This window comes from Liolophura sinensis, chromosome 8 (genome assembly GCF_032854445.1).
Source record: "Liolophura sinensis isolate JHLJ2023 chromosome 8, CUHK_Ljap_v2, whole genome shotgun sequence".
NCBI lineage: Eukaryota > Metazoa > Mollusca > Polyplacophora > Chitonida > Chitonidae > Liolophura > Liolophura sinensis.
The window spans coordinates 24050944-24077815 of record NC_088302.1 but is presented as its reverse complement, the minus strand read 5'-3'; the positions used below and the strand labels follow the sequence as shown (position 1 = coordinate 24077815).

General features: G+C 39.0%; 1 protein-coding gene across 1 annotated transcript in view; it reads left to right on the top strand.

Annotated features, from left to right (window-relative positions):
* The window catches only part of LOC135473059 (E3 ubiquitin-protein ligase MYCBP2-like), a 95236-nt gene that overhangs the window by 1595 nt on the left and 66769 nt on the right, over nucleotides 1-26872 (top strand). The window contains exons 2-32 of the mRNA XM_064752853.1: nucleotides 11-77; nucleotides 562-789; nucleotides 2009-2162; nucleotides 2939-3141; nucleotides 3783-3921; nucleotides 4286-4386; nucleotides 5817-5882; nucleotides 6297-6393; nucleotides 7088-7158; nucleotides 7710-7851; nucleotides 8412-8488; nucleotides 9074-9284; nucleotides 9930-10097; nucleotides 10997-11152; nucleotides 11756-11827; nucleotides 13297-13408; nucleotides 14652-14788; nucleotides 15573-15689; nucleotides 16482-16601; nucleotides 17085-17166; nucleotides 17618-17732; nucleotides 18178-18283; nucleotides 21488-21619; nucleotides 22173-22251; nucleotides 22650-22724; nucleotides 23061-23230; nucleotides 24470-24595; nucleotides 25073-25200; nucleotides 25530-25621; nucleotides 26260-26394; nucleotides 26753-26836. Coding sequence (XP_064608923.1) covers nucleotides 11-77; nucleotides 562-789; nucleotides 2009-2162; nucleotides 2939-3141; nucleotides 3783-3921; nucleotides 4286-4386; nucleotides 5817-5882; nucleotides 6297-6393; nucleotides 7088-7158; nucleotides 7710-7851; nucleotides 8412-8488; nucleotides 9074-9284; nucleotides 9930-10097; nucleotides 10997-11152; nucleotides 11756-11827; nucleotides 13297-13408; nucleotides 14652-14788; nucleotides 15573-15689; nucleotides 16482-16601; nucleotides 17085-17166; nucleotides 17618-17732; nucleotides 18178-18283; nucleotides 21488-21619; nucleotides 22173-22251; nucleotides 22650-22724; nucleotides 23061-23230; nucleotides 24470-24595; nucleotides 25073-25200; nucleotides 25530-25621; nucleotides 26260-26394; nucleotides 26753-26836 — 3762 coding nt within the window. The remainder of the gene's footprint in view (nucleotides 1-10; nucleotides 78-561; nucleotides 790-2008; nucleotides 2163-2938; nucleotides 3142-3782; nucleotides 3922-4285; nucleotides 4387-5816; nucleotides 5883-6296; nucleotides 6394-7087; nucleotides 7159-7709; nucleotides 7852-8411; nucleotides 8489-9073; nucleotides 9285-9929; nucleotides 10098-10996; nucleotides 11153-11755; nucleotides 11828-13296; nucleotides 13409-14651; nucleotides 14789-15572; nucleotides 15690-16481; nucleotides 16602-17084; nucleotides 17167-17617; nucleotides 17733-18177; nucleotides 18284-21487; nucleotides 21620-22172; nucleotides 22252-22649; nucleotides 22725-23060; nucleotides 23231-24469; nucleotides 24596-25072; nucleotides 25201-25529; nucleotides 25622-26259; nucleotides 26395-26752; nucleotides 26837-26872) is intronic.

Genomic DNA, 26872 nt, shown 5'->3' with positions numbered 1-26872 from the left:
ACTTTTTCAGGAAGAAAAATGATAAGAAGAAAACAAAGAAAAAACCAAAGCCCAAGGCAAAGGAGAAAAAGAATAAGGTGCCAGACAACCTAGTCACAATGATTATTTCTCACTGTGCTAAATGTAGCAGCAGCTATCCTTTTATGTCAAATATCTTTAATATTACTATGGGCATGAAATACTAATTTAAATCATGTAGGTACAAGTATGTCTTCAATGTATACCGAAGGGATGAAAGTAAATATATGATCACGTTTCATTGCCAATTACTGATTAACAAATACAAATTAGGGAGTGTAATTGGAGTGGTAAGTTTAATTCAGTTGTTTTTTTTTCTTTTCTTTTTTTTTTTTTCAGAGCATGGTGTGATCAGTATAGTGTTGAATCGTAAATAGCAGAGCATACAATAATTTTCATTCTTCACACACAAAGTGATAATTTCTTGTTTTGGTCAAGAACATTTTGTCTAACAGTGAACCTGAATATCTTGTGATGAATGTTTTAAATATTATACAATGCTTATCTGAATGTTGAGATAAATAATATCTCCTGTATTTATAGAGAGACAAAAGTCCAGAGGTGTCCGAGGCTGTGTTGCCCATTGTGGAGGTGGCGGGAAACCCCTCTTCTTTTAATGTGTACGCCCACGTACGTCAGACAGTACTGGAACAGTGTATGAAGGATGCAGCCAAGGTTTACCAGAAGGGGGTCAGTGTTCAAGTGTCAGACACCGATACGGAAGAGGAAGTGGAGGACAAGAGCAAAGAACCGACCATTAAAATACCTAAGGTATGGACAAGACAACTGTCAGTTGAAATATGTGTCATTTGTGAGTGTCTTTTTGTGCTACAGATGGCCCTCCGTGACCTAGTGATTACCATTCACCCCCCCCCCCCCCACCACTGTAATGCTGGCTGCTGTGGTATTAGTGAAATATTCTCGAGTATGGCCTAACACACTGATCAAATAAATAAATAAATACTGTGCTAAAGCCTTATCTTAGCCGTTAACGGATGGATCCATCACATCCGATGTCTCACCACCCCTTCTCGTGACACTGTTACTTTTCATTCCATTCCCTGTGAGAGCAATTATGACGTCACAGAAAGATTCAACATTTGGAACCAATGTGTGGGACATCCGGTTGACCTGTTTGCAACAATACTGATTATGATTGATCAGTTGCGTGTTCTTGATTGAAAGTTTATCGACCAATGTGATTGTTGGCTCAAATCCAACTCTTGTTGACCGGCCCCGATAGCATGGTTGGTAGAGCTTCCGCTTTGGGAAGAGTAAATCCAGGGTCAATCCTGGGTTGAGTCACACCTAAGACCTTAAAAGAGGAAGTTGTAACTTTCTCCCTTGGCATTAAGCATGATGGGGATAGTGCAACGACTGGTTGACCTGTATCAGTATAATGGCTCGTGCGGGGCTGCTTACTTGCCTTCGGTAAGGCGTCTCAGTGAAGCAGCACTAGATAAAAGAGATGTGGAAATTCATTCTGCATCAAGGTGGCACGTTACATGCACTCTAAGGATTCTTTTGCCGTCATATGACTGAAAAAGTGTTAAGTACGACGTTAGACCCCAAGCACTCACTCATTCACTCTTGTTGATTTGACATCAGCCTTATATCAGGAGATTTTGTTTCGTACCTGACCAACCACAAACCTGATGACCATCTTGAGCATGGCATTGAACAGCAATCAAATAAATGTATCGTGTGTGTCTAGTTGAATCAACCACAAACAAAAAAGATGTTACAGACATACATGTATATACCTCACATAACTTCAAACTTACTATTTGTGTACATGTTAGAACATAGGCAATGTTCTAAAGCTTGCTGAATATCTACATTTGACCTATCTGTTATGGAATAGTTTTCATTATAGTTGAATGATTACTTCTGTAATCATTCAAATGACTTAAAATATATTTTTTTGTGTGTGTGTGAAATTATTAATAATACAGTTTGTCTAATGTATTTGAGTTTTGGTTTTTTGCAGATTGTTGGGATCGGTTTGAATGGTGTGTTTGAGCTGATCAAGGAGACATGTCATGGTTTTCCAGAGCTGTGTGTGAAAGCCCTGCAGGCTCTGTTAGACATGTTACAGGGCCAGCAGCCTGAAAGTATGAAGTCAGAACCTGCTGATGTTATTGGTGAGTTCGCTAAAGACTAACATATCTTACAGTCTCATCACATTAATATAGACCTTTGAAATGCGTATATAAAGGTTTAATTGTCTAACTAAGAAAACACTGATTTGATTTATTTTACTTATTTGATTTGTGTTTTACGACATACTGAGGAGTATTTCACTTATACAACAGCCGACAGTGTTTTGGTGAGAGGAAACCCAGCAGAGCCTGGGGAAACCCACAACCATGCTCAGGTTGCTGGCAGACACATAAGTGATTCCTCCAGAACTGGTAGCATGTGCAGTATCAGTTATTTAATTGTCAGTTGGAGTGAATGTGATACTGGTGAAATAATCAAAAGCTGATCTAAAGTTTACATTACAACATCAAGGGGGTGCAAATACAAGGCAACTGCTTGTCAGTTGATCACCACTTGGCATAAACATTAGCACTCTTTAAAAAGGACAAATAGCTTATGAAAGAAATCATTGTATCATTAACGGTCGCTGTGAGTTCAAGACCAGCTCATGCTGCCTTCCTCTCCGGCCGTACGTGGGAAGGTCAGCCAGCAACCTGCGGATGATCATGGGTTTCCCTCGAGCTTTGCCCGGTTTCCACCCACCATAATGCTGGCCGCCGTCGTATAAGTGAAATATTCTTGAGTAAGGTGTAAAACACCAATCAAAAAAAAAAAAAAAATTATATCATTAACATTCATCTGTGTTGCGTTAATTTTTTAATTCTGATATTTAAAGTTCAGTGTAGCTGATAAACAATGTTTTGTTCCCCCTTTTCAGATTCCATGTATCACCTGTTAATAGACATAGCCAAAGGTCAGATTCCCGAAGCATCTCAGAGCCATCAGGGGAAGTCACTCTCTTCTCTGGCCTGTGCCACCCTGCTCAGCTTAGTGATAGCACGAGGAGACACAGGCAAGCTGCTGACAGCAATCGCTGCCATGCTGATGAGTCCTGCTACTCTCGCCACTCAAGAAATGCAGGTATGGCATGGAAGATGTTGTACATACCATGGGACCTATGTTTGTAATTTTTCTGACCAGGTGGCATATTTATTTATTTATTTGATTGGTGTTTTGCGCCGTAGTCAAGAATATTTCACTTATACGACGGCCGCCAGCATTATGGTGGGAGGAAACCGGGCACAGCCAGGGGGAAACCCACGACCATCGGCAGGTTGCTGGCAGACCTTCCCACTTATGGCCAGAGAGGAAGCCAGCATGAGCTGGACTTGAACTCACAGCGACCGCATTGGTGAGAGGCTCCTGGGTCATTATGCTGCTCTAGCGCCCTAACCAACTGACCAGGTGGCATAGGTACCCTCAAAAACTCACTCCCAAATATTGCCAGAACAACCATTGCATTACCATATGTCCAAACTTTAAGCATCCATGTTGCTTATAATATTGCCAGAACAACCAAATATTGCCAGAACAACCATAGCATTACCATATGTCCAAACTTTAAGCATCCGTGTTTCATTTTTGCTCAGTACACGTGCCTCATGCCTGTGGCAGTCTGTCTGGCAGCCGGGACAAAAATAAATAAAACTCTTACAGGTGTACAATTATGTGGAGTTAACATATCCTTAACAGTTATCCATTCTCTTTTGCTTCTTGTATAGGTTCCATTCATTCTCACATCACTTCAGAGGAGTATCCAGGCAGTCTTACTGGGTAAAACTCAGCTGCCTGATTGGCTGGGCTGTGGAGTGAAACAAAAAGCTTTACGAGATACGTTCAAGCTGAAGGATTTTGAACCAGGTGGTGTATTTACTTGTGTTAACATTGAGGCTATCTTTTAATAAATTCTACTGATTCTATTGTGGTTAATTGGGAGTCAGGAAGGTGGGGATATCAACGTCACCAAGTTCCCATTTTTAGTTTGAAATAGGTTGCTTTGTCACAAAAAATAAATTGAGCTATTTTTGTGGACAAGGTTTTTTATCTTTCATGTGACACACTTATTTTGCTTTGTAATGAACATTAAGATTTTGAACTAAATGGTAATTCTGGCTGATAAAACAGTGTTGTGTTTTTAACTGTGAAAGAACTTCCACACTTTTGTTTGGTGTTTTTAATGGTTTATTGATTAATTTTGTGCAAATATTTCTTGTGTTTGTTGCAGTGTCTTCGTCTTGTGCCATAGCCAGTGATGGTAGTCACCTCTACGTCCATAACAAGCTAGGCTTGTATAAAATAGGAACAGGATATGGGGGAACAGTGAGGGTAAGGCCTTTATCAGTACACTCTAGTTTGATAGGAAACCAGAGTTTTAATCTTAATTCAGGAAGGTATTTTGACTCCGAACTTGGGATCCTGTATCTTCCTTCCTTACTATTCTGCATTAGGGATAGGCTTAGTACCACTTAGTATATGATTTGGAAAGACTGTTCTTGTAGACGAGGGTACACTCCTGCTGGCATGATGATTTTACCCGTTGTTAGCACATCACAGGGCACTTGTGTATGGCACTGTGACTGCATGGGTGTGGCGTCAGTAACATATCGATGTCAGTGACATGGAGTACCAGTGAGGCGACATTTAAAAAAAGAAGAGCCAGTACTAACACAAACATGTCTGGCATGGAAATATTGATAAAATGTTGCAATGACATTAAGCCTCAAGTTAAGAACCAGACAAGAATTGTTTCACCAGGCCTGGATAATAATATGTTCATTAACTGCAAACTACTATTCTTTGATATTGAAAGTGATGCCTGAAAAGCTCAGAGTTTACATAACATGCCTGCAAATAAGTGGTCAGACACAGACATTGTCCACTGCAAAAACGGCCGATGTCCGCCTCAAGTTTATTGAGGCCGGTGATTATGTCAGAGGTCCATAAAAAGAGGAGATATTAAGTTGAGTAACTCTCTCGGTCTCGCCTGATCTTACTTTCATGACCTTATTTCACAACATTCAATTGTCAGCAGTACCTTTCCGAGTACTAGATATCGCAGAGCTGACCTAAAATCTAAAACAGTCTCGGGCATTTGGCATTATACATGGTCCAGTTGCCGTTACATAACCACTGCACATCCACACGATACTTGGGCTCTTGACAATAAACTGGGTCCTTTTTGTATAGAACAGAGATGGTGTCTTGGCTTCCATTCATTATCCTAGCAGCATGCAGTTTTTTACTTGTTCAGTTGAAAAACAAAGCAGGGTTAAAATCTGAGTATGTGGACGTGACATCATAGATGGCGCTGCTGGTAGTACGCTGTCCCCACGTTTTGCATGCAGGGTCGGTCAGTGATTTAGCTCTGTCAAGTACCGGTAGGCGTAAGAGTGTAAAAGTGTCACATCAGAATCCTAACAAATTCCCATTGAGGGCAGAATTTAGAAGTCTGTTCAGTTAGAGGAGGAAAGGCAAGGCCAGAAATCTGTTGATGCAAAATATCTCATTATGCATTTCTACTACTCTTTCTGTCTGCGGTCTACATTTAATATCTCCCTGAAAAGCACAAAATTTTAAATGTCCGGTACAAACTCATTGGTACCTGACATGGCAGACCCCACTCAAAGAATTATTTGCAGGCTTGACATAATTTGAAACTTTGCGGATATCCAGTTATTACTAGTAACACAATCTGTTTCTGTAACAGGCTGTATTGCATTTCATATTGTTTTTTTTTTTCCTTTGTCTTTGCTCAGGGTCATGTCTATGCAATGAAGAAAGATTTCTACAACAGTGCTAAGAGCTGGCTGTCATTTGCTGCCGTAAGTATATGTGGCCTCTTGCTGCTTCGCCTGTGGTTTTAAATCAGGGGTATATAAAGAACTAGTATTGTAATTCTTCAACCTTTTCACACTCTGACAGTATTAGTTTGTGTAGACTTGTGAACCCTTAATTGGCCAATCCAGCTAATGTACTTTTGTCTTCAAAATGAAATTTTAAGTTTGCCTAAATTGTACTGAAATGATGGGCTCTCCACATGTAAACCTCTCTGATATTGTATCAGTAATGTATTTTGGAGTGTGGTGTTAAAGGTTTAAAAGTCAACAATTCCGTTTTAGCATTGACTTAACCTGTATGACACACCTCAATTGAGATGTGGTCTTTTCACAGGTTTCAAGATACTTTCAGTGTTCACACTCATTAAATTGATGTATTTATTGTTGATTTTCTCACAGGGTAAAATGTATTTCAAAGACTTGGCTAGCGCTGACGGGGAACTCAAAGTGATTTGTACAGAAACGCTGGAGACAATCAGTACAGCAAATGTAGAAGGTATGCCATTCATAATTATCGAAGTGTCATAATACATGCAGGTGTGTTCATGAGTGCTAGCCCTTGACCAGTCAAGTCTAAATCATGCTCACTTAGGCCGGTTTCATGAAGCATACTTAGTGTTAGGTTGTCCTTAGCTAAGTGCACTTTATATGTCAAAAACATACGTTGCTATGGTAGTTAAGGGGAAAATTAACTAAGTGTGCTTCTTGAAACCGGCTCCTGGGCTGTGTCTTATATGTTTTAGTTTGGTAAATGTTCAGAAATAGTGTTTTCCATCCACTAAATTTTGTATGCATTATGTTCAAACATTTCCATTCATTATATACATATATTAATTTATTTGATTGGAGTTTTATTCCATACTCAATATTTCATGTATACAACAGTAGTCAGCATTATGGTGGAAGGAAACCGGGCAGAGCCCACGAGAAACCCACTACCATCAGCATGTTGCTGACAGGTCTTCCCACATATGACGTGAGAGAGGAAACCCGCATGAGCTGGACTTGAACTGACAGCAATCTACAAAAGAATTGATGCTGTTTTGGGCTGTTTGAAGATTTTAGTGTCAAGGAGAAAGTTATATTCCATTGGATTAATGTTATGTTTAACATACTTTATCAAGCGGGAAAGTTCACTCTTTCCAGCTTTCCCTTCTAATGAAGACAGCGCTGTCTTTTATTGCTTACAGGTGGTGTATCGTGTTCTAATGTACTGTTCAGTGACGGAGAACATATAGGACAGGTAGCTGCAGCTAAAGATGTAAGTATATTGCAGATATGTTGAAATGATTTTTGACTACCCTAATTCCTCAATTTTTTCACATGATAGAGGAACTTTCAGTGTAATTTATGCATATTTTTAATTTGATTTTGGAGACAAAACTACATTGATTGGATTAGCCAATTTCAGGGCTTCACAAAATAATGCCCTTGCAGAATTTTGCTTGAATTAACACCTTGCAAACATGCGAAAAGGGAACCATTTGCGCAGGTATATTGAAACACAAGGATAGGAAGCTGCCCCGCCGTCAGTTAACCACATGTACAGTTATAACTTTTATCGCACAGTGTTATCTTAAGTGCAGTGGCACAGGATTGTTTTACAGGATTGTTTTCAGAAGTTCCTTTTAGAAAACGATGAAAGTGTTTTGTCATGTGACATTATTCCAGTTCAGTTTAAACAAAGTTTACTTTATCTACCCATATACACATGTACGTTGAGTTTATAAAGAGATGCATTAATATAATTTGTGTAGTGTGCAAATGGGAAAATCATAGTTTGTACGTGGTGATTTGTGTTTACTTCTTCAGGATAGTTTTGTGGTGAGGACGTACAGCCCAGATATGGACCTAATGACCGTGTCCAGCGAGGTCCCACTGAAACTGGCCAGAAAGTGCCTGGATACCTTTGGATCATCTCCCATCGATGACCAAGTTGATATCCATGCCATAAGTAAGCACTCTGGTGTAAGCCATTGATAACTGACTAGATATCAATGCCATAAGTAAGCACTCTGGTCTAAGCTATTGATAACTGACTAGATGTCAATGCCATAAGTAAGGACTCTGGTCTATTGACACATTGATGATCAAGCTGATATTCCTGCCATAAGTAAGCACACTGGTGTAAGCCATTAATAACTGACTAAATGTCAATGCCATAAGTAAGCACTCTGGTGTAAGCCATTAATAACTGACTAAATGTCAATGCCATAAGTAAGCACTCTGGTCTAAGCCATTGATAACTGACTAGATGTCAGTGCCATAAGTAAGAACATTGGTCTATTAACACATTGATGACAAAGTTGATATCCATGCAATAAGTACTTAATGCCGTAAGCGAGCACATTTGCCCAACACATCAAGTACCTGTATGCACATTGGTCTAAGACATTGATGATCCAAATGATATCTATTTCTTATTGAAGTACACGCAAGTACTCTAGCTCTGGAGGTAGTAATGTATGCTGCTGTGGTCGTGATGTTAATAATGGTACCATTCATCTGTTTCAGGCACAGGCTACGAAGAGGACATCAGCAGTATAGCAGCTGGGAAAGAGTTTGCTCTTATCAAAACTGTCAGTGGAAAGGTATGTTCCAAGCTATTGATCCTGATTGGTGAGTTCATAATATCAAAGACTTATATTCGTTGTCTACTTATCCATGCATATCGACGCCTCCATAGCTCAGTTGGTTAGCGTACTAGCGCAGTGTAATGGCCCAGAAGCCTCTCACCAATGCAGTCGCTGTGAGTTCAAGTCCAGCTCTTGCTGGCTTCCTCTATGGCCATAAGTGGAAAGGTATTGCAGCAGTCTGCTGATGGTCGTGGGTTTCCCCCGGGCTCTACCCGGTTTGCTCCCACCATAATGCTGGCCGCCGTCGTATAAGTGAAATATTTTTGATTACGACGTAAAACACCAATCAAATAAATAAATAAGTAAATAAATCCATGCATATCAGATGCAGAGAGCATTAATAACTATTGACAGAAATGATTAGCCAAGGACAAAGACAGATACATGCACATTTTCAGTTACTCGGGCATGATTTGATATGTCTTTTTGTAATTTATGCAAAAGTATAAGAATTTTATCTACAGTATATAATCAGGAATTTTGCTGGAGTATTCTGTAAAATGTGTAATTGTCACACTGTTGATTGACTTCTTCTGTTAGGTTTTATATTCTGGAAAGTCTCAAAGCCTTGGAATAAAGCAGGGCGGGCCGTCCCAGGGGAAGTGGGCGGAGTTATCCATCACAAAGTCACCTAAGATTAGCCAGATAGCTGTGGGTCACGAGGGACAGCACGCACTCTTGGTGGCTGATGACGGCAGTGTGTTCTTTGTGGGTACTCCCAAACGGGGAGAGGATGGAGACTCCAGTGTGTGTATGTATAAATCAGGACAATATTCCTTTGTTTTCCCTCGCCCATCAAAATGGCCGCTATCATATAAGTAAGATTTCTTGTATGTGAGTCTTCAGCCTCGTTCTCAAGCACTGATAACTCCCATCTGCTTTTGTGTTATCTAGCTGATTTGGACGTGACAAGCTACGTTTTGTTTCGTAACTAAACAATAATCCAGTAAATAAATGTATGTAATGTTCCTTTATCAGATTTTGAGGTTTCGGTTATCTGTCATTTTCTGGATTTACAAAATGTGCATGTTGCCAAGACATGAAGGTTTTGACCAGATTCCTGGGCGGACTAAAGCAGGTTGCCATGTCACCAGTGAAATTACCTTACGGTCAAGATGTTTTGTTATTACCCTGTATCAGTCAGTATCAGTCTGTCAATCAGAGATGTAGCTAAATGTTACAATAATCGAAGGAAAGGCTGAAGAACTTTCATTGACTGATCATAGTACATTACAAACGAGCAATATTTGGTTTTCGAAATTAGGAAAATTTTGCGTTCAAGTCTTGTTCCTGTCAGCATGCTTTAGGTCATGGTCAGTATGTGATATGCAACCGCTGAACTGTACTAATTTTCTTTTTGACTCTTTTTGGCTACATTTATTTTGTTTTGTTACAGTGAAGGCCAGACGGCAGCCCAAACCACTAAAGCCCAAGAAGATGATTAAAGTGGAGACAAAGTTTATTGTGTATGCCAGCTGTAATAATGGTACTAGTGCTGTGGTAAGCCGAGAGGGAGAGGTGTTCATGTATGGGAAAGACACTGCCCACTGTGATCATGCCAGCGGTGAGTACCAGAACATATTGTAATTCTTCAACCTTGTCGCATGTTTGCAAGGTGTTTGTTCAAGCATATACTGAAGGCATTATTCTGTGTAGACTGCTGAAATTATACTTTTTGTGTAGCCCTAAAATTGGCCAATCCATCCAATGTAGTTTGTCTCTAAAATGAAATTAAAAATGTGAATAAATTGTGCTGAAAGTTGCTCTCTCATATGCGAAAAGGCTGAGGAATTAGAGTACCCAAATACTGTTGTATTTGAGCCCAAGTTATATTGCTTGCATGTTTGGTGGTGTTAAAAGTCTCTCACATAATCATTAATAGTTTGCAAGGGTTAATGATACTAGGATGAGGTCTTCAGTCTTCTATAATATTTGGCTGAATCTTTCACAGAGGCAAGCTCTCTAATGAGGTTGTGTATTTAAATTCAGTTTAATTACAACTTCATGCCAGCTGGCATGTCAAGTACTTGTGTAGGTGGGTGGTTTGCTCCACCAATAAAACTGACTGCTGTATCTAAAGTTTCTGCTATTCTGCAGCTTAAAACACCTATCAAATAATTAAATAGGCATATTGCTGTGCTCCATCCTGTATCATTTTAAGTGCTGATTTATGACGTTAAAGCCACTGTCATGACTACCCATATTTAGCAAAAGTCTGATGACTTAAGCCAAAAACTCAAAAACAGCTACAGTTAAAATGCTTTGCTCTAGGAAGTTTAAAATTTTTTCATTGATTCTTTACGGCAGAAAATTGTACAAAGCACAAAGTTTGAATTATGTCCTGTTCTGATTTTGGTTTTTTAAACTCTTACAATTTAGGACATATTTTAAGTTGCTAAATACATGTGAGCCGTGGAGTATTGATCAGCGTTTCTTTTCCTTTTCCCTATTCCCTATTTGTAGGTCAGGTGATGGACCTGAAGAACTTTGTCATCACCCAGGTGTCTCTGGGCAAAGCCCATGCTGCCGTCCTCTCCAGTAAAGGCAGGGTCTACACCTATGGTATCAACAACAAAGGCCAGTGTGGACGAGACTACAACCCTGGTGCCAGTAGAGAAGGTGGGGGAGGCTTTCTAACGCTGAGGTCACATGTTTAATACATGTTTTACAAGTACATTTTTGTTGTGGTCTTTTTGGGTCGTATGACTGAAGTGCTGAATATCAGCTCCTTCAGCGATGACCTTGGTTTTGAATGCAGCTTTAGCTGTTTCAGCTTCACCGTTTAGTGAAGCTGTATTTCAGGTATGAAGGTCGGTGAGTTACTCAAGATATTCTAGTTTCCTTCACCCATAGACCTAATAGCTTTCAGATAAGTGAAAAATTTCTTGAGAACACCAACAGAAACGAATATGATGAGAGCTTTCATCAAGAGGGGATAGGCCAAGTATTTTGCCTGGGAGTGTGTGTTCACATTAAGTTAGGTGTCTTCAGCAAGTCAGCACTGTACATATGTGAACTAGCAGACATGCCTGGCGAAAGGAGACACCTTTATGGTGTCACCAAAATGGTAATAAAAGCAAGGTTCAACCACAGATCAAGAAAGAAGGAAAACTGATTTAGGTTGATCCTGTGTATGATGTACCACTGTGGATATGAAGTGGAAAAGCCTGTAGTCTTTGAAGGAGATATTTCCTGAAGTAGGCCTTGTGTTTTTTTTTATAGCTGCCAACACGATTGTAAATATGGTAGATGAAGAGGAAGAGAATGAAACAGAAGATGTGCTGTGTGCTCCAGGTGAGTTTGACCTAAATCAACTGATTTCAGCTTTTTAAACAGATACAAGGGTATTCATAATTTACATCTTTGTTTTAATTAAAATACCACATAGAAACAATACTCCAGTCGGCCTGCTCTGAATTACCTCCCTTGTTGCATGACGGCGATTATGATGTAACGCAAGATAAATTTTTAAGGCATAAAACTATGAGAATTGGGACCTCATATATTAAGGCATGCACTATGCAGGTTATGTCACGACAGTCACATATTTTGCAGACAATAGAATGTGAAAAAAAAAGCATGATATCAGTGTTTGAGAGCCGCAGAAATGGAGCAAGATCTCTAATGAAGTTGATGTTTTTCAGCTTGAATATAGAATATATAACACTTAACAGAGTTCACCAAAACTGTCTGTTGTATTTAATTAGGGTCAGGATTTTCTAATTACCTCCAAATAGGAAGAAAGAAATGCATAACGTTTATCCTGGACTTCCAAACAGGTTTACAAAATTAAAAGTTGTCTTAAAGCTAGGTCTTCAACTAGCTTATGCTGCTTTAACTTCAGTACTAACCATTAGCCATTTTCTGAGGTCCTACTAAACCACAGCTTACTCCTTCAAAAGTGCCTCTTGAATGGGAGAGTGACCTCAAGGGAGGTAATGTGGGGCTGCCCTATTGGACATTGTTCATGAAGATATATCTTAATACCAGTCTCATACTAAGAAAAGAAAAGAAAGTTTTCCAGTATAATTATGCTATTAATATCTTTGAAGACTTTTTAATAAGAGCCCTCTTCCCATCATTTTTGCGTACATGTAGATAACAGAATCTTGTGCTCATCCATAACCACCAATTCAGTGACTAATAGGTCATTCAGGTCAGGTCATTAAGGTCAGGTCATTAAGGTCAGGTCAGGTCATTCAGGTCAGGTCATTCAGGTCAGGTCAGGTCAGGTCAGGTCAGGTCAGGTCAGGTCAGGTCAGGTCAGGTCATTCAGATTAGGTCATTTAGGTCAGGTCATTCAGGCTATTTATCATAATGCAGTGAACAGAAATCTGGTTCAAGTCCAGTTCATGCTGGTTTCCTCTCTGGCCCTACGTGGGAGGGCCTGTCAGCAACCTGCGGGTGGTCGAAGGTTTCCCCCGGTCTCTATCCAGTTTCCTCACACCATAATGCTGGCTGCTGTCATAGAAGGGAAATATTCTTGAGTGCAGCGTAAAACACCAACCAAATAAATAAATAAGGACAGAAATCTGTGAGCCTGATTAGTTACAAATGTGTTGCTTTTAAAGGCAGTTATGTTCAAGGCAGTCACAATGCAGCTTAAAAAAGATTTTCAGAACCTATGTATATCAGAATCAGTACCATTAGCCTGCACAAGGAGACACCATTCTGACCGAAAGACCAAAATACTGCTGAAATCAGTCTTAAACCAAAAGCAAGCACCCCCAAGCTGCATTTTGCCATGTTATACTCTGTTTCAGGTAAACACAAGTGGAAGACTAACCAGTGTATGGTGTGTACAGTGTGTGGAGAGTGCACGGGATACGGGAACAGGTGTATCAACAGTGGCAGCTCGGAGAGGAACCCGGGCATGTAAGGCAATTAGTTACAAATTAAGGAAGTTTCAGGGTCGAACTCTTCTATTGCTAAAGGTGAAAAACTGTTGTATCATGTGACCAGTTGGAAATGTTAGGCAACTGTTTTTGATCATATTTACTATAACGTGGGAGTCACAAACTGTAATTTAGACAAGTCTAGATGGATAAAATTCAAGAGCTGAACTTTTGTTGTTGAGAAGTTCCTATGAGAGAAGGGGGTGTCATTTGTTCCTCTGGTGCACAGTGAGACAAGTGATTGGTTGCCTGACATTGTTTACAACTCACATGGTACAGTAGAACTTTTCTTACCTTTAACAACAAAAGAGTTCAAACTTTATCTGGAATAAAAAAGAAATTTTAACTTTATGCTTTAACTTGTTTTATGTCCTGAAATACACTTTAATTACCATCATGAACCCTCTATGTATAAATTTTGCATATTTCGTATGCCCGACTCTCAGCAGGTCATATTTTTTGTATTGCAATTTAGTCTGTATGTTGCTCTTTCCATTTCTTTGCTCAGGTTACTTCTGTAAATACTGTAATTTTTTTGAATATTGGGATATCTGGTCTGCTCCTTTTGGCCAGTATACATGTAATTGTAACAGAAATACACAGTTTCTGTTTTTTCAGTTGGTTAACCCATCAGATGAACATCACACACACTTGACTTCTAAACAACCTGCGAGAGAAAAATTTGAAGAAATACATAAGCTCTGCTTTTCTCTTCTGTAGCTTTTTAGCATGATCTCACGTGTTTTCTCTGAGCTCTGTCTGGATTCCCTCTCTCATTTACATAAAAAAAGTTTTAAAAAATTGTGAAATAGTCCTTAAGTATAGTATCAAAAGCAGATATGTGAAAACGAAATAATCAAGTAAATATTTGAAGCAAATGTTGTAGTATGTTTAACATATTGTGAATCTCTTACTCTTGAAGTGATGTGTAGGACTGGTCTTTTAGGTGCTGGGGACTGACTGTTCAGAGTGTTGTGTAGAACTCTGATATTGTGTTACTGATACTGAGTGTCTGTGTGTTGTTGACAGGCCTTGTCTGTGTGGTGCTGGGGACTGACTGTTCAGAGTGTTGTTTAGAACTGTGATATTGTGTTACTGAAACTGAGTGTCTGTGTGTTGTTGACAGGCCTTGTCTGTGTGGTGCTGGGGACTGACTGTTCAGAGTGTTGTTTAGAACTGTGATATTGTGTTACTGAAACTGAGTGTCTGTGTGTTGTTGACAGGCCTTGTCTGTGCGGTGCTGGGGACTCTGGCTGTTCAGAGTGCGGCTGCTGTAAGACGTGCGCTGGGGAACAGGAAAGAGAATTGATTGACCAGCTGTACAAGACTAAAGACCTCAACTTCCTGGATCTGGTTCTCTGTAAGAACTCTCAAACTAATACTGATTGAGCCCACTTAAGTATCTACAAACATCAGTGCCCCCGCCTCCTGTCCACCTGACTGTGTGTGCACCCACATCCCCACCATTACCAATAATTATGGTGTATATTACCACCATTACCCCTACCCCAGTCTCTGCTGCTAACCCATGGATTTGCCTGTTCCTCTGTCTGTAGTATGGTTGAACCCTTAATTTTGACATTGACTGATCTCATCTCATGAGATGTTTATTAAAATAGAAATACCAAAACACTGCATTGGGCTCATTTCCTTCTGTGAAGGACAAAACTCTTAAAGGCACTCACAAAATTTGAATAAACTCCTAAAGGCGATTTGTAGAATTAAGTAAATCACAACGTATGAATACAAATATTCTTGTTTTATTTGACTAGTCAAATTCAACAAGTTGAAATGACAAATTGTAACATTTGAACAAGCCTTAACTCTATCATTGTCATCTGTGATAGAAGGATGTCAAAGCTTTTGTTTCACAACATGGAATTTAAAAGATATAATAATCTCCCAACAAACCTTCTAGGAAAAATTTACTTTTATGGAAATAAAAAGAAAAAAAGAACAAACATAAACAGGGTGTACAGATTTTGTTTTAGGTTATGTGTCATTCTGCTTAAATGGTTGAATCATGGAAACGCCACAGGAACAGTGTGTAGCATGAATATAATAGTACTGGAAAAAACATGTACATTGTACTTTACTGTATTCATTGATTTAGTGTACAGTTTGTCTTGTGTTCCACTCAATAGCTGGACGACCAGGTGCTCAACAACTAGATCAACTCAGCAAGAAACTAGAACAGAAAAAGAAAACTGCAAGATTCAAGGTGTTCCTGAACTCCATCAGACCATCCAAGTCCAACCGAGGTAGCGCATTTAATATTCAGTCATTCTTGTCGTAGGAACAAATTGTAGTGAACTTTGTGTGTTGCCTTCCAGCCAAATTTTACACACCAGTGTAGAGGCTTAATGAATGAAAATGTACTATAAAACAAAGAGTATGGTTTTAAAGAATGCATTAATAGCTTGGTGCCCCCACTTTGAGCTCTTTCCCCAGCAAAGTTGACAGATACCACCATTTGCATCTTCAAAGTAGACTTCTTAATGTATGGGGGGGGCCTCTGAGGCTCAGTTGGTTAGCGTGCTAGCACAGCATAATGACCCAGAAGCCTCTCACCAATACGGTCGCTGTGAGTTCAAGCCCAGCTCATGCTGGCTTCCTTTCCGGACATAAGTGGAGAGGTATTGCAGCAACCTGTGGATGGTCATGGGTTTCCCCTGGGCTCTGCCCGGTTTCCTCTCACCATAACACCAATCAAATAAATAGATAAATAAATCTTAATTTACGGACTGACTTGGCCCATAGGAAGACAGTAGTTTAGAGCCATTTTTACACTCAGAAAGAAAGCTGTAAGGCCACATCATATACTCGGTATTGAGAAATAAAATCTAGGTATTTCATGTATAAGCTGTTAATGTGTCCTTCCTCCACAGGTAAGTAGCTCAGTTCATGTTTCACATTTTGTTTACAACTTTTAAGTACAGTGGGCTGCACACAACTGGAGTGACATTGTCTTGTGTATATATTTTAATACATTCAACCTGGTGTGTATTAAAGATTTGTGAGTTTAGCTGACTTTATTCCCTGTCCCCCCACAGTTGAGGTGAATGAAGCAGAGCCCGAGTACTCCAAACTGACGAGTCTGGCCCCAGCGGAAATCCTGGTGGGCAATGGGGATGTCCAGGTCACACAGATAGCCTGTGGATTACATCATACAGGTGACTACAGTTGATGATTAGTCTATTCTTGGGTTTCAGGTAAACTGATGATACAAACTTAAAGGCAAAGAAACACTAAAATGAAGTGTATATCACATGAAAGACCATTAAAAGAGTTTGGTTTATTTCTGTAGAATTTTTGCAAGGGTGATGGGTTTTCTCTGCATCCATATACCCGACCGGCATCGGAGGGGTGAAATATTTATCAGTCAGGTGTTATACCGTACTGAAGGTAAGATGAAATTAATAACTAATTGAAACCCGATGGCTATGGTTCAAAGGTGGTTCATCACGGAGACTGCTAGGTTTATACTCTGTCACTTGTTAGTGCTGTCGTCGAATAAAAATGAAATCTTCAAGAAGTTGAGCATACTGGTCCATCTGGTGGTTTACTCTAGGCACTGTGGTTTACATTTGCATTTTATTGGACATGCGTCACGATAGTGTTTGTAATTACATGTAACTTGCCATGTCTCTTTCCAGTGCTACTGTTACAAAATGGCACCGTGTACACATTTGGCAGTAATCAGTATGGTCAGCTTGGTTTGGGAGACACTCTGGTCAGGTAAGAGCACTCATAAGGATAGCTATGTGACAGACGCTGCAGTCTGGCTCATGTCGACGTAGTGAAGAACTATACATCAAACGCTGAATCAACATATTTGAAAGAGCTTTGAATACATATTGTATAAAGAGAGAAAACAATTTAGATCAGTTCTATTTTGGTGTAGTACAGGTTACATCTAGCTTTGCTGTTATCATAACTTCCTCAGTATTAAGCAACTCATATTACTCTTTGTTCAATCAAAGTGGAAAAATATAGTTAAGTCATTCAAGGGCATTGATTTTGTCTTTCCTACAACAACATAAATTACCAGAAAGACCCTACATTATATCACTGTTTAATGGGAAAACACTGTCAGTTTTCTTATTCACGGGTGCTTTTTTGTTAAATAAAATTGATCTTGCTTGACTTACTGCTGTGATCTCATGGCTTCTAATTCTCTGGCTTTCAGGGGCGTGCCCACCAGGGTGTCTCTGCCTTCACAAGCCGTACAGGTTGCTGCTGGCAGTAACCACACCGTTATTCTGCTGGCCAATGGCCAAGTACTTACCTGTGGCAATTTTCAGGTAAATTGTGATTACAGTGATGTAATACAGTTTTCTTTGAGTACATTAGAAGTATTGATTTGAAAGACATGCAGAATAACACTGAAAGTGGGCTGTACTGCAGTGGTTATCTTTATTGTCATTAGTAGAAATCACTTCCAAATCACTTGTTTATGAACGAAAGTGAGAAAGTTTTGGGAGTAGTCTGTCAAAAAGGCAATAAAAAGAAGAAAACGTTTATATAATTAAATTTAAACTCTGTTATATGTCCATATATGTTTTTTGTTTTGATTTGGTTTTTTTTTTTTTTTTTTTTTTTTTTTTTTTTTTTTTTAAAACCCAAAAGCAGTTCATTGATGCATGGACAGTTAAAATGTTTGTCCAATTTGCCTTTTGGAAGGGTAACTTATGAATTACGACATCTAGTGAAAGAAAGCTCAGGTTATTGTTGATGTGTTGTTTTCAGAAAGGCTCTTTGGGTAGAGTAGGACAGGAAGAAGGAGCCAGTAATATGGGCGCTAGAGAGAAGAAAGCTACATGGTTCACAGTGCCAGGGGTTGTCCCAGGGATAGGTGAGTTACCTCCCTTTGCCTAGATCCATATACCAATGGGATGATCATTAATACATATGTTTACCATGAAATACACAGTAGAAAGCATTTCATGGCTGTCAGTGTTAACAGTTTTGTGATTTTTTCCCCTGTAGTTAATTTCCTTGTCCTCTAAACTTTAACAGAACATTAAATGCATTGAAAGACTCATCGGTTGGTTGTGGAAAAGAGGATTTTTGTTATTTTTAAGCTCAAATCCTACTTAAAATTGGGTTTAATTACTTTTATAAATGTGGAAATATATGTATTTTATTTATCTAGAAATTATATAAATTTTTAAAGGTATTTTGATAATTGTTTTGTTGTTAAGCCTGTTTGCCTAATTTACATATGGCCCACATGTAGGAAAGGGAAGCACAGTGCTACCATATATAGCTGCTGGTATGTGTAAGGATAACATGGTGTGAGGGTAATGCTTGCATTAGGGGTCACATGCAGGTACTTGTTACCTCATTCTGCCCTTGGGAAGGTCTGAGACAGAGGCTGTCAATGCTCTAGAAGGGTACCACTGTAACAGGTGGGTGGGTCACCAGAAATCACTCAGGCAGGTCACCTTAAGCATGTGACACTTGTCCCTGGTATGGGTACAGTTGATGCCATGTGATTGTGCCTAGGTTGGAAAGACCCATAGTCAGCAACTGTAAGTTCAATATGCGAGGTGGCACAGAGTGCTATAACTCAATTCAGACTACTCTATCCTCACACTGTTATTTTTGACTGGGATTATTGCATGTGCTGCTATAAGAATGTAAATGTACTTTATCTGTCTTACGACAAAAAGTCGTATAGCCATCCAGTCGCGATAAATCCATTTTCCTTTTCTTTTCTTTTCTTTTCTTTAACACGTTGACTGCCACCGACTGGTAGGAAGGGGTGTCCAAAATTTTTGCTAACTCGTAGTAAGTCACGACTTAATCGGTATGTGTGATCTGTATTAGAAGCATAATTTGTGAAAACTATAGTCTTTTGATGAAGGAAATAAACAAAAATCCAGATTGTAAGCTAAAATAAACCAGTTTTTATTGCCTTATTTCTTCTTGTACAACATGACGGAAACTTGGCACGTGACAGTTGCAAAGCTTCCTCATAAAAGAATCATGGCCACAAAAACTTATTTGGTTCTAAAATTTATATGGTTAGCCCATGGGCTAAGGCCCAAAATTTCACATATTGGTACCACCCAGGGTGGCCAAATCTCTGTGCTATTTTTAAGTCGGTATATGTCTTTAGTTCATGTTTCATTATGATAGCCCTCGCAGATAGGTAGCTTTGCATGGGTTATGTCCCCTTTAATAAACGTACCTATTGTTCAGCGTGCTAACTCATATATTGCCAACAGCGTTTGTATCATGTCAGTCATTCCAACGAGAATTTCTGCGAAGTGGGCGTTGTTTATTCATTTCTGCCACAGCATAACAGTTAGTTTCTGTCACCATCATCTCCACTAAACCTTGGGTCAGGAGTAATTCGAGGAATTGTGCGGGTGAACCATTTGGTACTAGATGCCTAAGCCCGGATGTTTCGGTGAACGGAAACTGGGTGGATCTTGCGCATTATTAGCCCAGTCATGAACAAGAACTTGAATTGTTCTATTTCTTCTGAGTACGGGACTTACTGATCTTGATCGCTGCTGTGTTGACTCAACTCCAAAGTTGCCACCCTGTGTTCTTACCACACCGCCTCGTGTTCTGGCCCCACACCCTCTAATTCTCAGCCGACCACGTATGACGCATCCATCATCATCTCCAGAGCTCTCCGTTTCTGAAGAAACTGTAGGATCGTCATTGTCGCTACTTGAAATCTAGAACTCACCGTCATTCGAGTCAATATCCGACATAACATTTCCATTATCAGTGTCATTCTCCGTCTCCATGAGGAGACCGGCGACTTGTTCGGCGCTTAACATAGACGTGTGTTTTGGTGCACACTTAACTTCAGGCAACACCTGACTTACAAAGCCAGAGGAAGGGATGCAATTATTTTCGTCATGCTATGTAGAGATGCTGCATGCCTTGTGTGGATGCTACAACACTGCTTTCTACGAAAACTCACTATACTACGTACTAGAAAGTAGGTGAAATGAATAAATGAATGATTATGGCTTTACGCCTTATCGGCAATATTTCAGCCATATCGTGGTGAGAACAAGGTGAAAATACAAGACAGTTAAGGTTTTCAACATAATAGTGAGAACATCAAAAATAAAACAAAAAGTTCAGATATGTTTATAATCAGATAAGAAAAAACCAAAACAGTCAACACTCAAAAACCAGCATATTTTGAAAATAGCACATCTAGAAATCTATATGTGTATAACTTTTTATCTATAAACATTTAAGACAATTAAAATTTATATTTTATGATATAGGCCAATGGCCCTCAAATAATTTATGAAAGCAGGTGGAGAGGGTAACCCTTGGTACTAGTTTTCTCGTCGGCTGGTAGTGTGACGGACGCGGTCAATTACGTATGCCAGCTGCGACTTACCTACTACGAGATAACTCTTACCTAGCTTATGCAGTCAATCTCCTTTGTCACAGCGCCAACGTACGAGACATCTCGTAGTAAGGGCATTCCCCTCTCTGAGGTTATTATGAAAAGCTTCACCTAAATCATGCCTCAGAAATTCAGAAATAAGGCAGGTACTAACATTATAAACAGATGTCTTGATGGGGTGGTTGGGGCGGGTGTGGCTGGCAGTCATCGAGTTAAATGCTTTTATGTTTTGTTTCAGCATATACTGTTGTTTCACTATTGGTTGAAGAAAAGTAAAACAATGGTTTGCAGTTGTGCTTGTATTGAAAGTTTTCATGCTTTAAATATATGCTATAGAATAGTAACATTGGCAGATGAACAGTGTTGCCCAAACAGAAATAATCATAACAAGTGCAAAAATGGTTACTAGTAAACTTCTTACTGAGCTTATTCTGTAAGTGTGTTGTTCATAGTCTTTGTGACAGCAGTGAAGCCCTTCAGCTTTAAGATGACACTATTGTGATATGACTGCAATCGTGTTGAAAATGTTGCTGATGAAGGGATCAAACACAGCGGGAATCATGAACTTTGCAAAATGCTCTGTTAGTTTACTGTCCATCTTGCTTTTCTAGAAAAATACTTTCTCCTAAGTTTTCCAGATCATTTAGTGACTGGTATTGACTGTTACAGGTGCGATGTTTGGAAGGAGAGCGACGTGGATTGGAGCAAGTGGAGACCAGACATTCCTCAGGGTTGACGAATCCTTGATTAATGCGCATACCCTCGCCAAATCCAACGTGTTCGCAAATCAGTCCTGTATAGGTCAGCTCTTCAGCATATGTATATTTACATACACGCATTAGGCTATGCTGGTTGTAATTTGTGTTTCACGGGCGAGCCAGCACTAAAAATTCAAAGATGGAATTGAAAATTCAACTTTATATTTTGTCTAATCACAATGTTTAATATGGTTTTCCACAGATTTTTCTTCTTTTGTTTTTGTTTTCTTTTATACTCTCCAACATTGAAAAAAAGATTCATTCTGTCAGTAAAACAAACATTTTAATAGTTGTGGCCTTAATTATGCCTGTTGTTCATGCTGTGAAGACAAATCACATTGTGGCAAATTTAACAAGCATTTGTACCAAACCATACAAACAGTCTGTATGATGCGTTAACTTATCTGTGGGTAGTGAGCGGAGGGAAGATGAGGGTGGGAGGATGAGGGTGGGGGGATGAGGGTGGGAGGATGAGGGTAGGTGGAGGAGAGGACCCAAAATCTATCAATCAAGTATAGGCCTTTTTCTACACCTACCAAACAGCAACATGTCGGTGTTAACATTTGTAATCTGTTAACTGCATAATTACACTCCAGGTCTGATCCCAACTGGAGAGGAAGGTGGGTACACCATCAGATGCCTAGTCATCAACAAACAGGACGGCAGCTGTAAGAGGTGGGTTTACCTGCTGTATCCTCATTATAAAACACTGTCAAATAGATTGAACAATGCCATAGATTGAATTCAAGATATTATTATCAATATATTGTGTTCTGAAGTTGAGCCCAAAATAAAAAGCTGTTGTGAGAAATCTTTAATCTCAAAAAAAGCTGAATTCTCGTCATTTGAAAATGTGGAAAGAAATTTTGAGAAACGAGAAACTGTGGACAAAGTCCATGTGCACATCCAAATTTTTTATAGAAAATTTTGAGGAAAAAGCTTGACCGCAGTTCTTGCAACATTATGCTGTGTTTTACATGTTTTGCTTTAAATTTTCTGGAGTAAACTACATGTACCTATTAACAAGGAAGTTGAGTACATTGGATAATAGCTTAAGCCTATTTTGTTTTCAGTTTCAGTGGAGCAGACCAAGTTGACTTAGCTAATCATGCAACCTGTTTGGACCCAGCTTATGATGTGCTCTGGAGGTAATAAACCACAAAACTTCAGAATATGTGTTTTCAGATCGGATTTTCGGTATTATATAACTACTAATTGTTAAGGTACATATTGTATGAAATTAGTTCTTTTGCATTGGCAAAGGGCGTTTGTTTGAATCGCATCCTGAGAAAGCAACTTTAACAGAAAAATAACTTATTGATGTTTATGGTCAGACAGTGACATGGAGTCTTCCACATTTATTAATAATGAGAACACTATTAGTGATGAAAATATTGAATATTATTCAGGTTAATAATGGAGGTTGGGTTTTGTCATGCCTTTTAACACTCTGGCGATATTTCCACTTACTTTTTTCCCCCTAGTTACTGTCCAGGCAGCCATGAGGTCAGCTGTTACAATGTAGTATCGTCTGAAGCTGCCAATCTTAAGGCCATTGACTCCACCTACAGCGACATTTTCTGCCCGGAGTTAGCGATCCCTCTCCGTCATGGCTCTCAGGCTACACGCTCACACTGCGCTCTTCATGTGCTCGGTAAGATCCCTTACTGGCTGTTAAACTACTATTTCAAGTCAAAAGAGTGATCTTAATTTTTTTGTTTTTTTTTAATTCATTAGTAATGATTATTGATCCAACTGTCTGCCTGTCTTGCCTGTATCATGGAACATTTTAGGTGATTTACTGTAAATCATGTATAATGTCATGTAATTTGTCACCACTTGATCACTTTGCTATACGAACTGAAGTGTACAAGTGTGATCAGTTGGTGAAAAAAAAATTATTATTTTATTTTTTTTTTTTTGGTATACTGTTTATTTAATGATGTACAATTTTACTCGATATTTCAAAAGCTTGGAAAAATTCATTGAAATTACGGATGATTTAGTGTACTTTTTTCTGCGGTGTTGCTGTGTAAATTTTTTGCTGACTGTGTGTTTACCAGCGCATTCCTGAACTTGCCAATGCCATATACATGGGCATGTACTTTGCTCATTAAAGTAAAAGAAAGCTAAGTAAGGCTCATCATACAGACAATTTAAAACTAAACACAAATATACATTCATTTATTTTTTTAGATTTTTGTGAAGAGAGTTAAAGCAGTTTAAACCTTTAAATTCTAAGGTGGGTTTTATAGACCATACCATCGGAGTTTAGGAACTCTGATGTTACAGGAAGTTTTTCCAACTCTGAATGTTGGAAAAATCATGACACTAACTGTTGTAATAACTGTTTTAACTCATGAATAAAAGATTACTCATATAAGATTCCCAAAAATTCCTTCCTTTCGGTGAACATCAGGTAAAAAAGGTGATGTGACATCAGAGTTCCTAAATACCATCAGTATGACCCATAAAGCCCACCATAAAATTCAATTGTTTGAATGCCTTTTAACACTCTTTAAAAAAAAAAAAAAAAAAATCTAAAAAAATAAATGAAAGTATTTTTACTCATAGTTTTCAGTTGTCTGTATGATGAACCTTAGTTCATATTTTAGCTTTTTCTACTTTAAGTAAAAAAATCAGTTCATACTGTGTTATGAATTTTAAAACAAACAAGTTCTTCACAAATATTACCATGTGGAACAAAAACCTGTTTTTTAGAAAAGATGTCTGTCTGAACTGGAGACAGGTGTGTTCTGAAATCTTCATCGTTATAAGTTGCTATTTAATGTGTTTTGAAATCCTTACCCGGAACACTATTTTAACACTGCAGGCAACAATCTGTGGATACATTTATGTAAATTTTCATGAAATGTGGTGTTTTTGTGGTTAGCCTGTATGGACACGCACACCACTTCCCAGCAATTAAACATGGCCATCTACGAGGAGGAAAGAGAAAAACAGATCACAGCTAAAGTGTTCTCAAAAGAGGATTTCCTGGTTGTCAACAGATTCGAAAGTAAGTTTTTGCTTCTCGGCTTCATTATGGTGTCTAATTTATTTCATTTGTGTAAGATGGTGAATTCCTGTTATTGGAACTTGTTCACATTCAATAGCACTCAGGTTTTCTTGTGATCTTGTATGAAGTATGTCTAAGACTACTTGCCTTCTGTCAATGTGGTGTGTACTTTGTCAGGGCATTAGAGGAGAGAAAGCTCCTCAGGGACTTCCCAAATGGCTGTTGGTTTACTACATGTACTCTGACAAACTGAATGCCATTGTATGCCAAAGTTTGTTTATTTGATTGGTGTTATATGCTGTACTCAACCCAAGACAATTGGCAGGTTGCTGTCAGACCAATCAGGTTGTATAAGTGATCCATTCTGGAGTATGGCATTGGACAGCTGTCAACCCATGATGGGAGGTGCAAAGGTGTTATAGTTGCGATTTAGGTGTTTAGGAGATAACTAGCACTAAATATGGTGTTTTCTTGCAGGCCACGGTGGAGGATGGGGATACTCAGGGCACTCTATAGAAGCTATCCGCTTCATGGCCGACGCTGATGTGTTACTGGGTGGTTTCGGGCTGTTTGGTGGGCGCGGAGAGTATTATGGCAGAATAAAGGTATCATGTCAGTTGGCTTTGTCTCCATTAATCAAATGTCTTTTGCTGGTTTAACTGCTGGAATACATTTGAGTGTAGCGAAGTATTTAGGGAATTATTTTCAAATTTCACTCTCTCTGGGCTCACATTTCGCAAGACTTCGTAAATCAGTTTTTCGTAGCTATCCTTATAAATAACCTTGTATGGCACTACAACCTATGCAACATCATTTGGAGAAAAAAAGTTATGATAAATAGGACTTTAATATGATGTCTTAAATGTGGCTGTTCATTAAATACAGTGATATCTCATTACACTCTAATTTCTGTAATCTATGCCTGTGTATACAGGTATTTGATCTGGGTCCCGATGGCGGAGAGAATGAGGCTGACGGAGAACTGCTGGCCGAGACGGAGGAGATGCCGTATGAGTGTGGAGCAAGGTAAGGGAACATCCTCGCTCTGGGGCAAAAGGAAATTATTCTGGTAGTGTGTGCATACAGGTAGACTGTTTGTCTTCGATCAATAGAGAGGTTGCATGTGATATCATCACCCTCACAGAACAATAGCCAGTAAGCCATATTGGAATCCTGTTTACATGGACTGGTATAGACAGTGTACTCCAGTATGGCTGCCAGAAGTTCGTCATATAACCCCTCTATATGATGAGCACAACCACGTCACAAGTGGGCCAAGTTCATCTGCCACCTGCCATAGGTCAGTGGTTTACGAAAAATGAAATAAAAGTACAAATGAAAATCTACCTGTTTGTCCTATTTTAATCTGAAATTTTGAGGTTTTACGATCATACAGATATATTTTCAAGAGGAAAAATTTGGAGAATTATTCAAATTTCTGGCAAATCTAATAACTTTCAAGTGTTATTTTTATACCCTTGTCCACCATTGAGAAAAGATGTTTTCCGCTAATATTTATTTATTTAATTGATTACTGTTTTACAATGTATTAGTGAAAGAAGTTTAAATTGGTATTGCGATATGTTTTTTTAAAATGATGTTCAGTAAGTCTTGCTTTGGTGTCTAGTGACCAGGTATACGTGTACAGTGTGTTGATGTTACAGGGAGAAGTATGCCATGTTGTTTGATGAGCCAGTCACCCTACAGGCCCACACCTGGTATGTCGCCTGGGCCAGGATATCGGGACCCAGCAGCGACTGTGGCTCCAGCGGCCAGTCCACAGTCACCACAGATGACCAGTATGTCCAGCTGTGCATTGTATCGCCAGCCTTCAAACTGACTTAAAGGATGCATGAAATGCTTGGTTTATATTTGCTTAGTACAGAGTATATGATTTGACCTGACATGTAAAAGCTCAAGAAATCTTCTCGGCTTTCTTCTTGGGGTGTGAAAATGGCTTTAAACTTAGTATCTATACCGAAACGTCGCTTCCAAATAAGCTGAAGTTGTTATACATATATCTCGTTATGTTATAAGAAATGTTCTTTGTGGGTTTTCTGCCTCATTTTTTATAATCTTAAACAACAAGAGTTTACTGTTACTGCCACGTTTATAACATCATGTATGACCCTTTCAAATATTTATTCCTGTTTGCAGAGTGGTGTTCAAATTCAAGAGTTCCAAGAAGTCAAACAATGGTACAGATGTGAATGCAGGGCAGATACCTCAGATTCTCTACAGGTTTGTTGTTGTTGTTGCTGTTGTTGTTGTCCATGT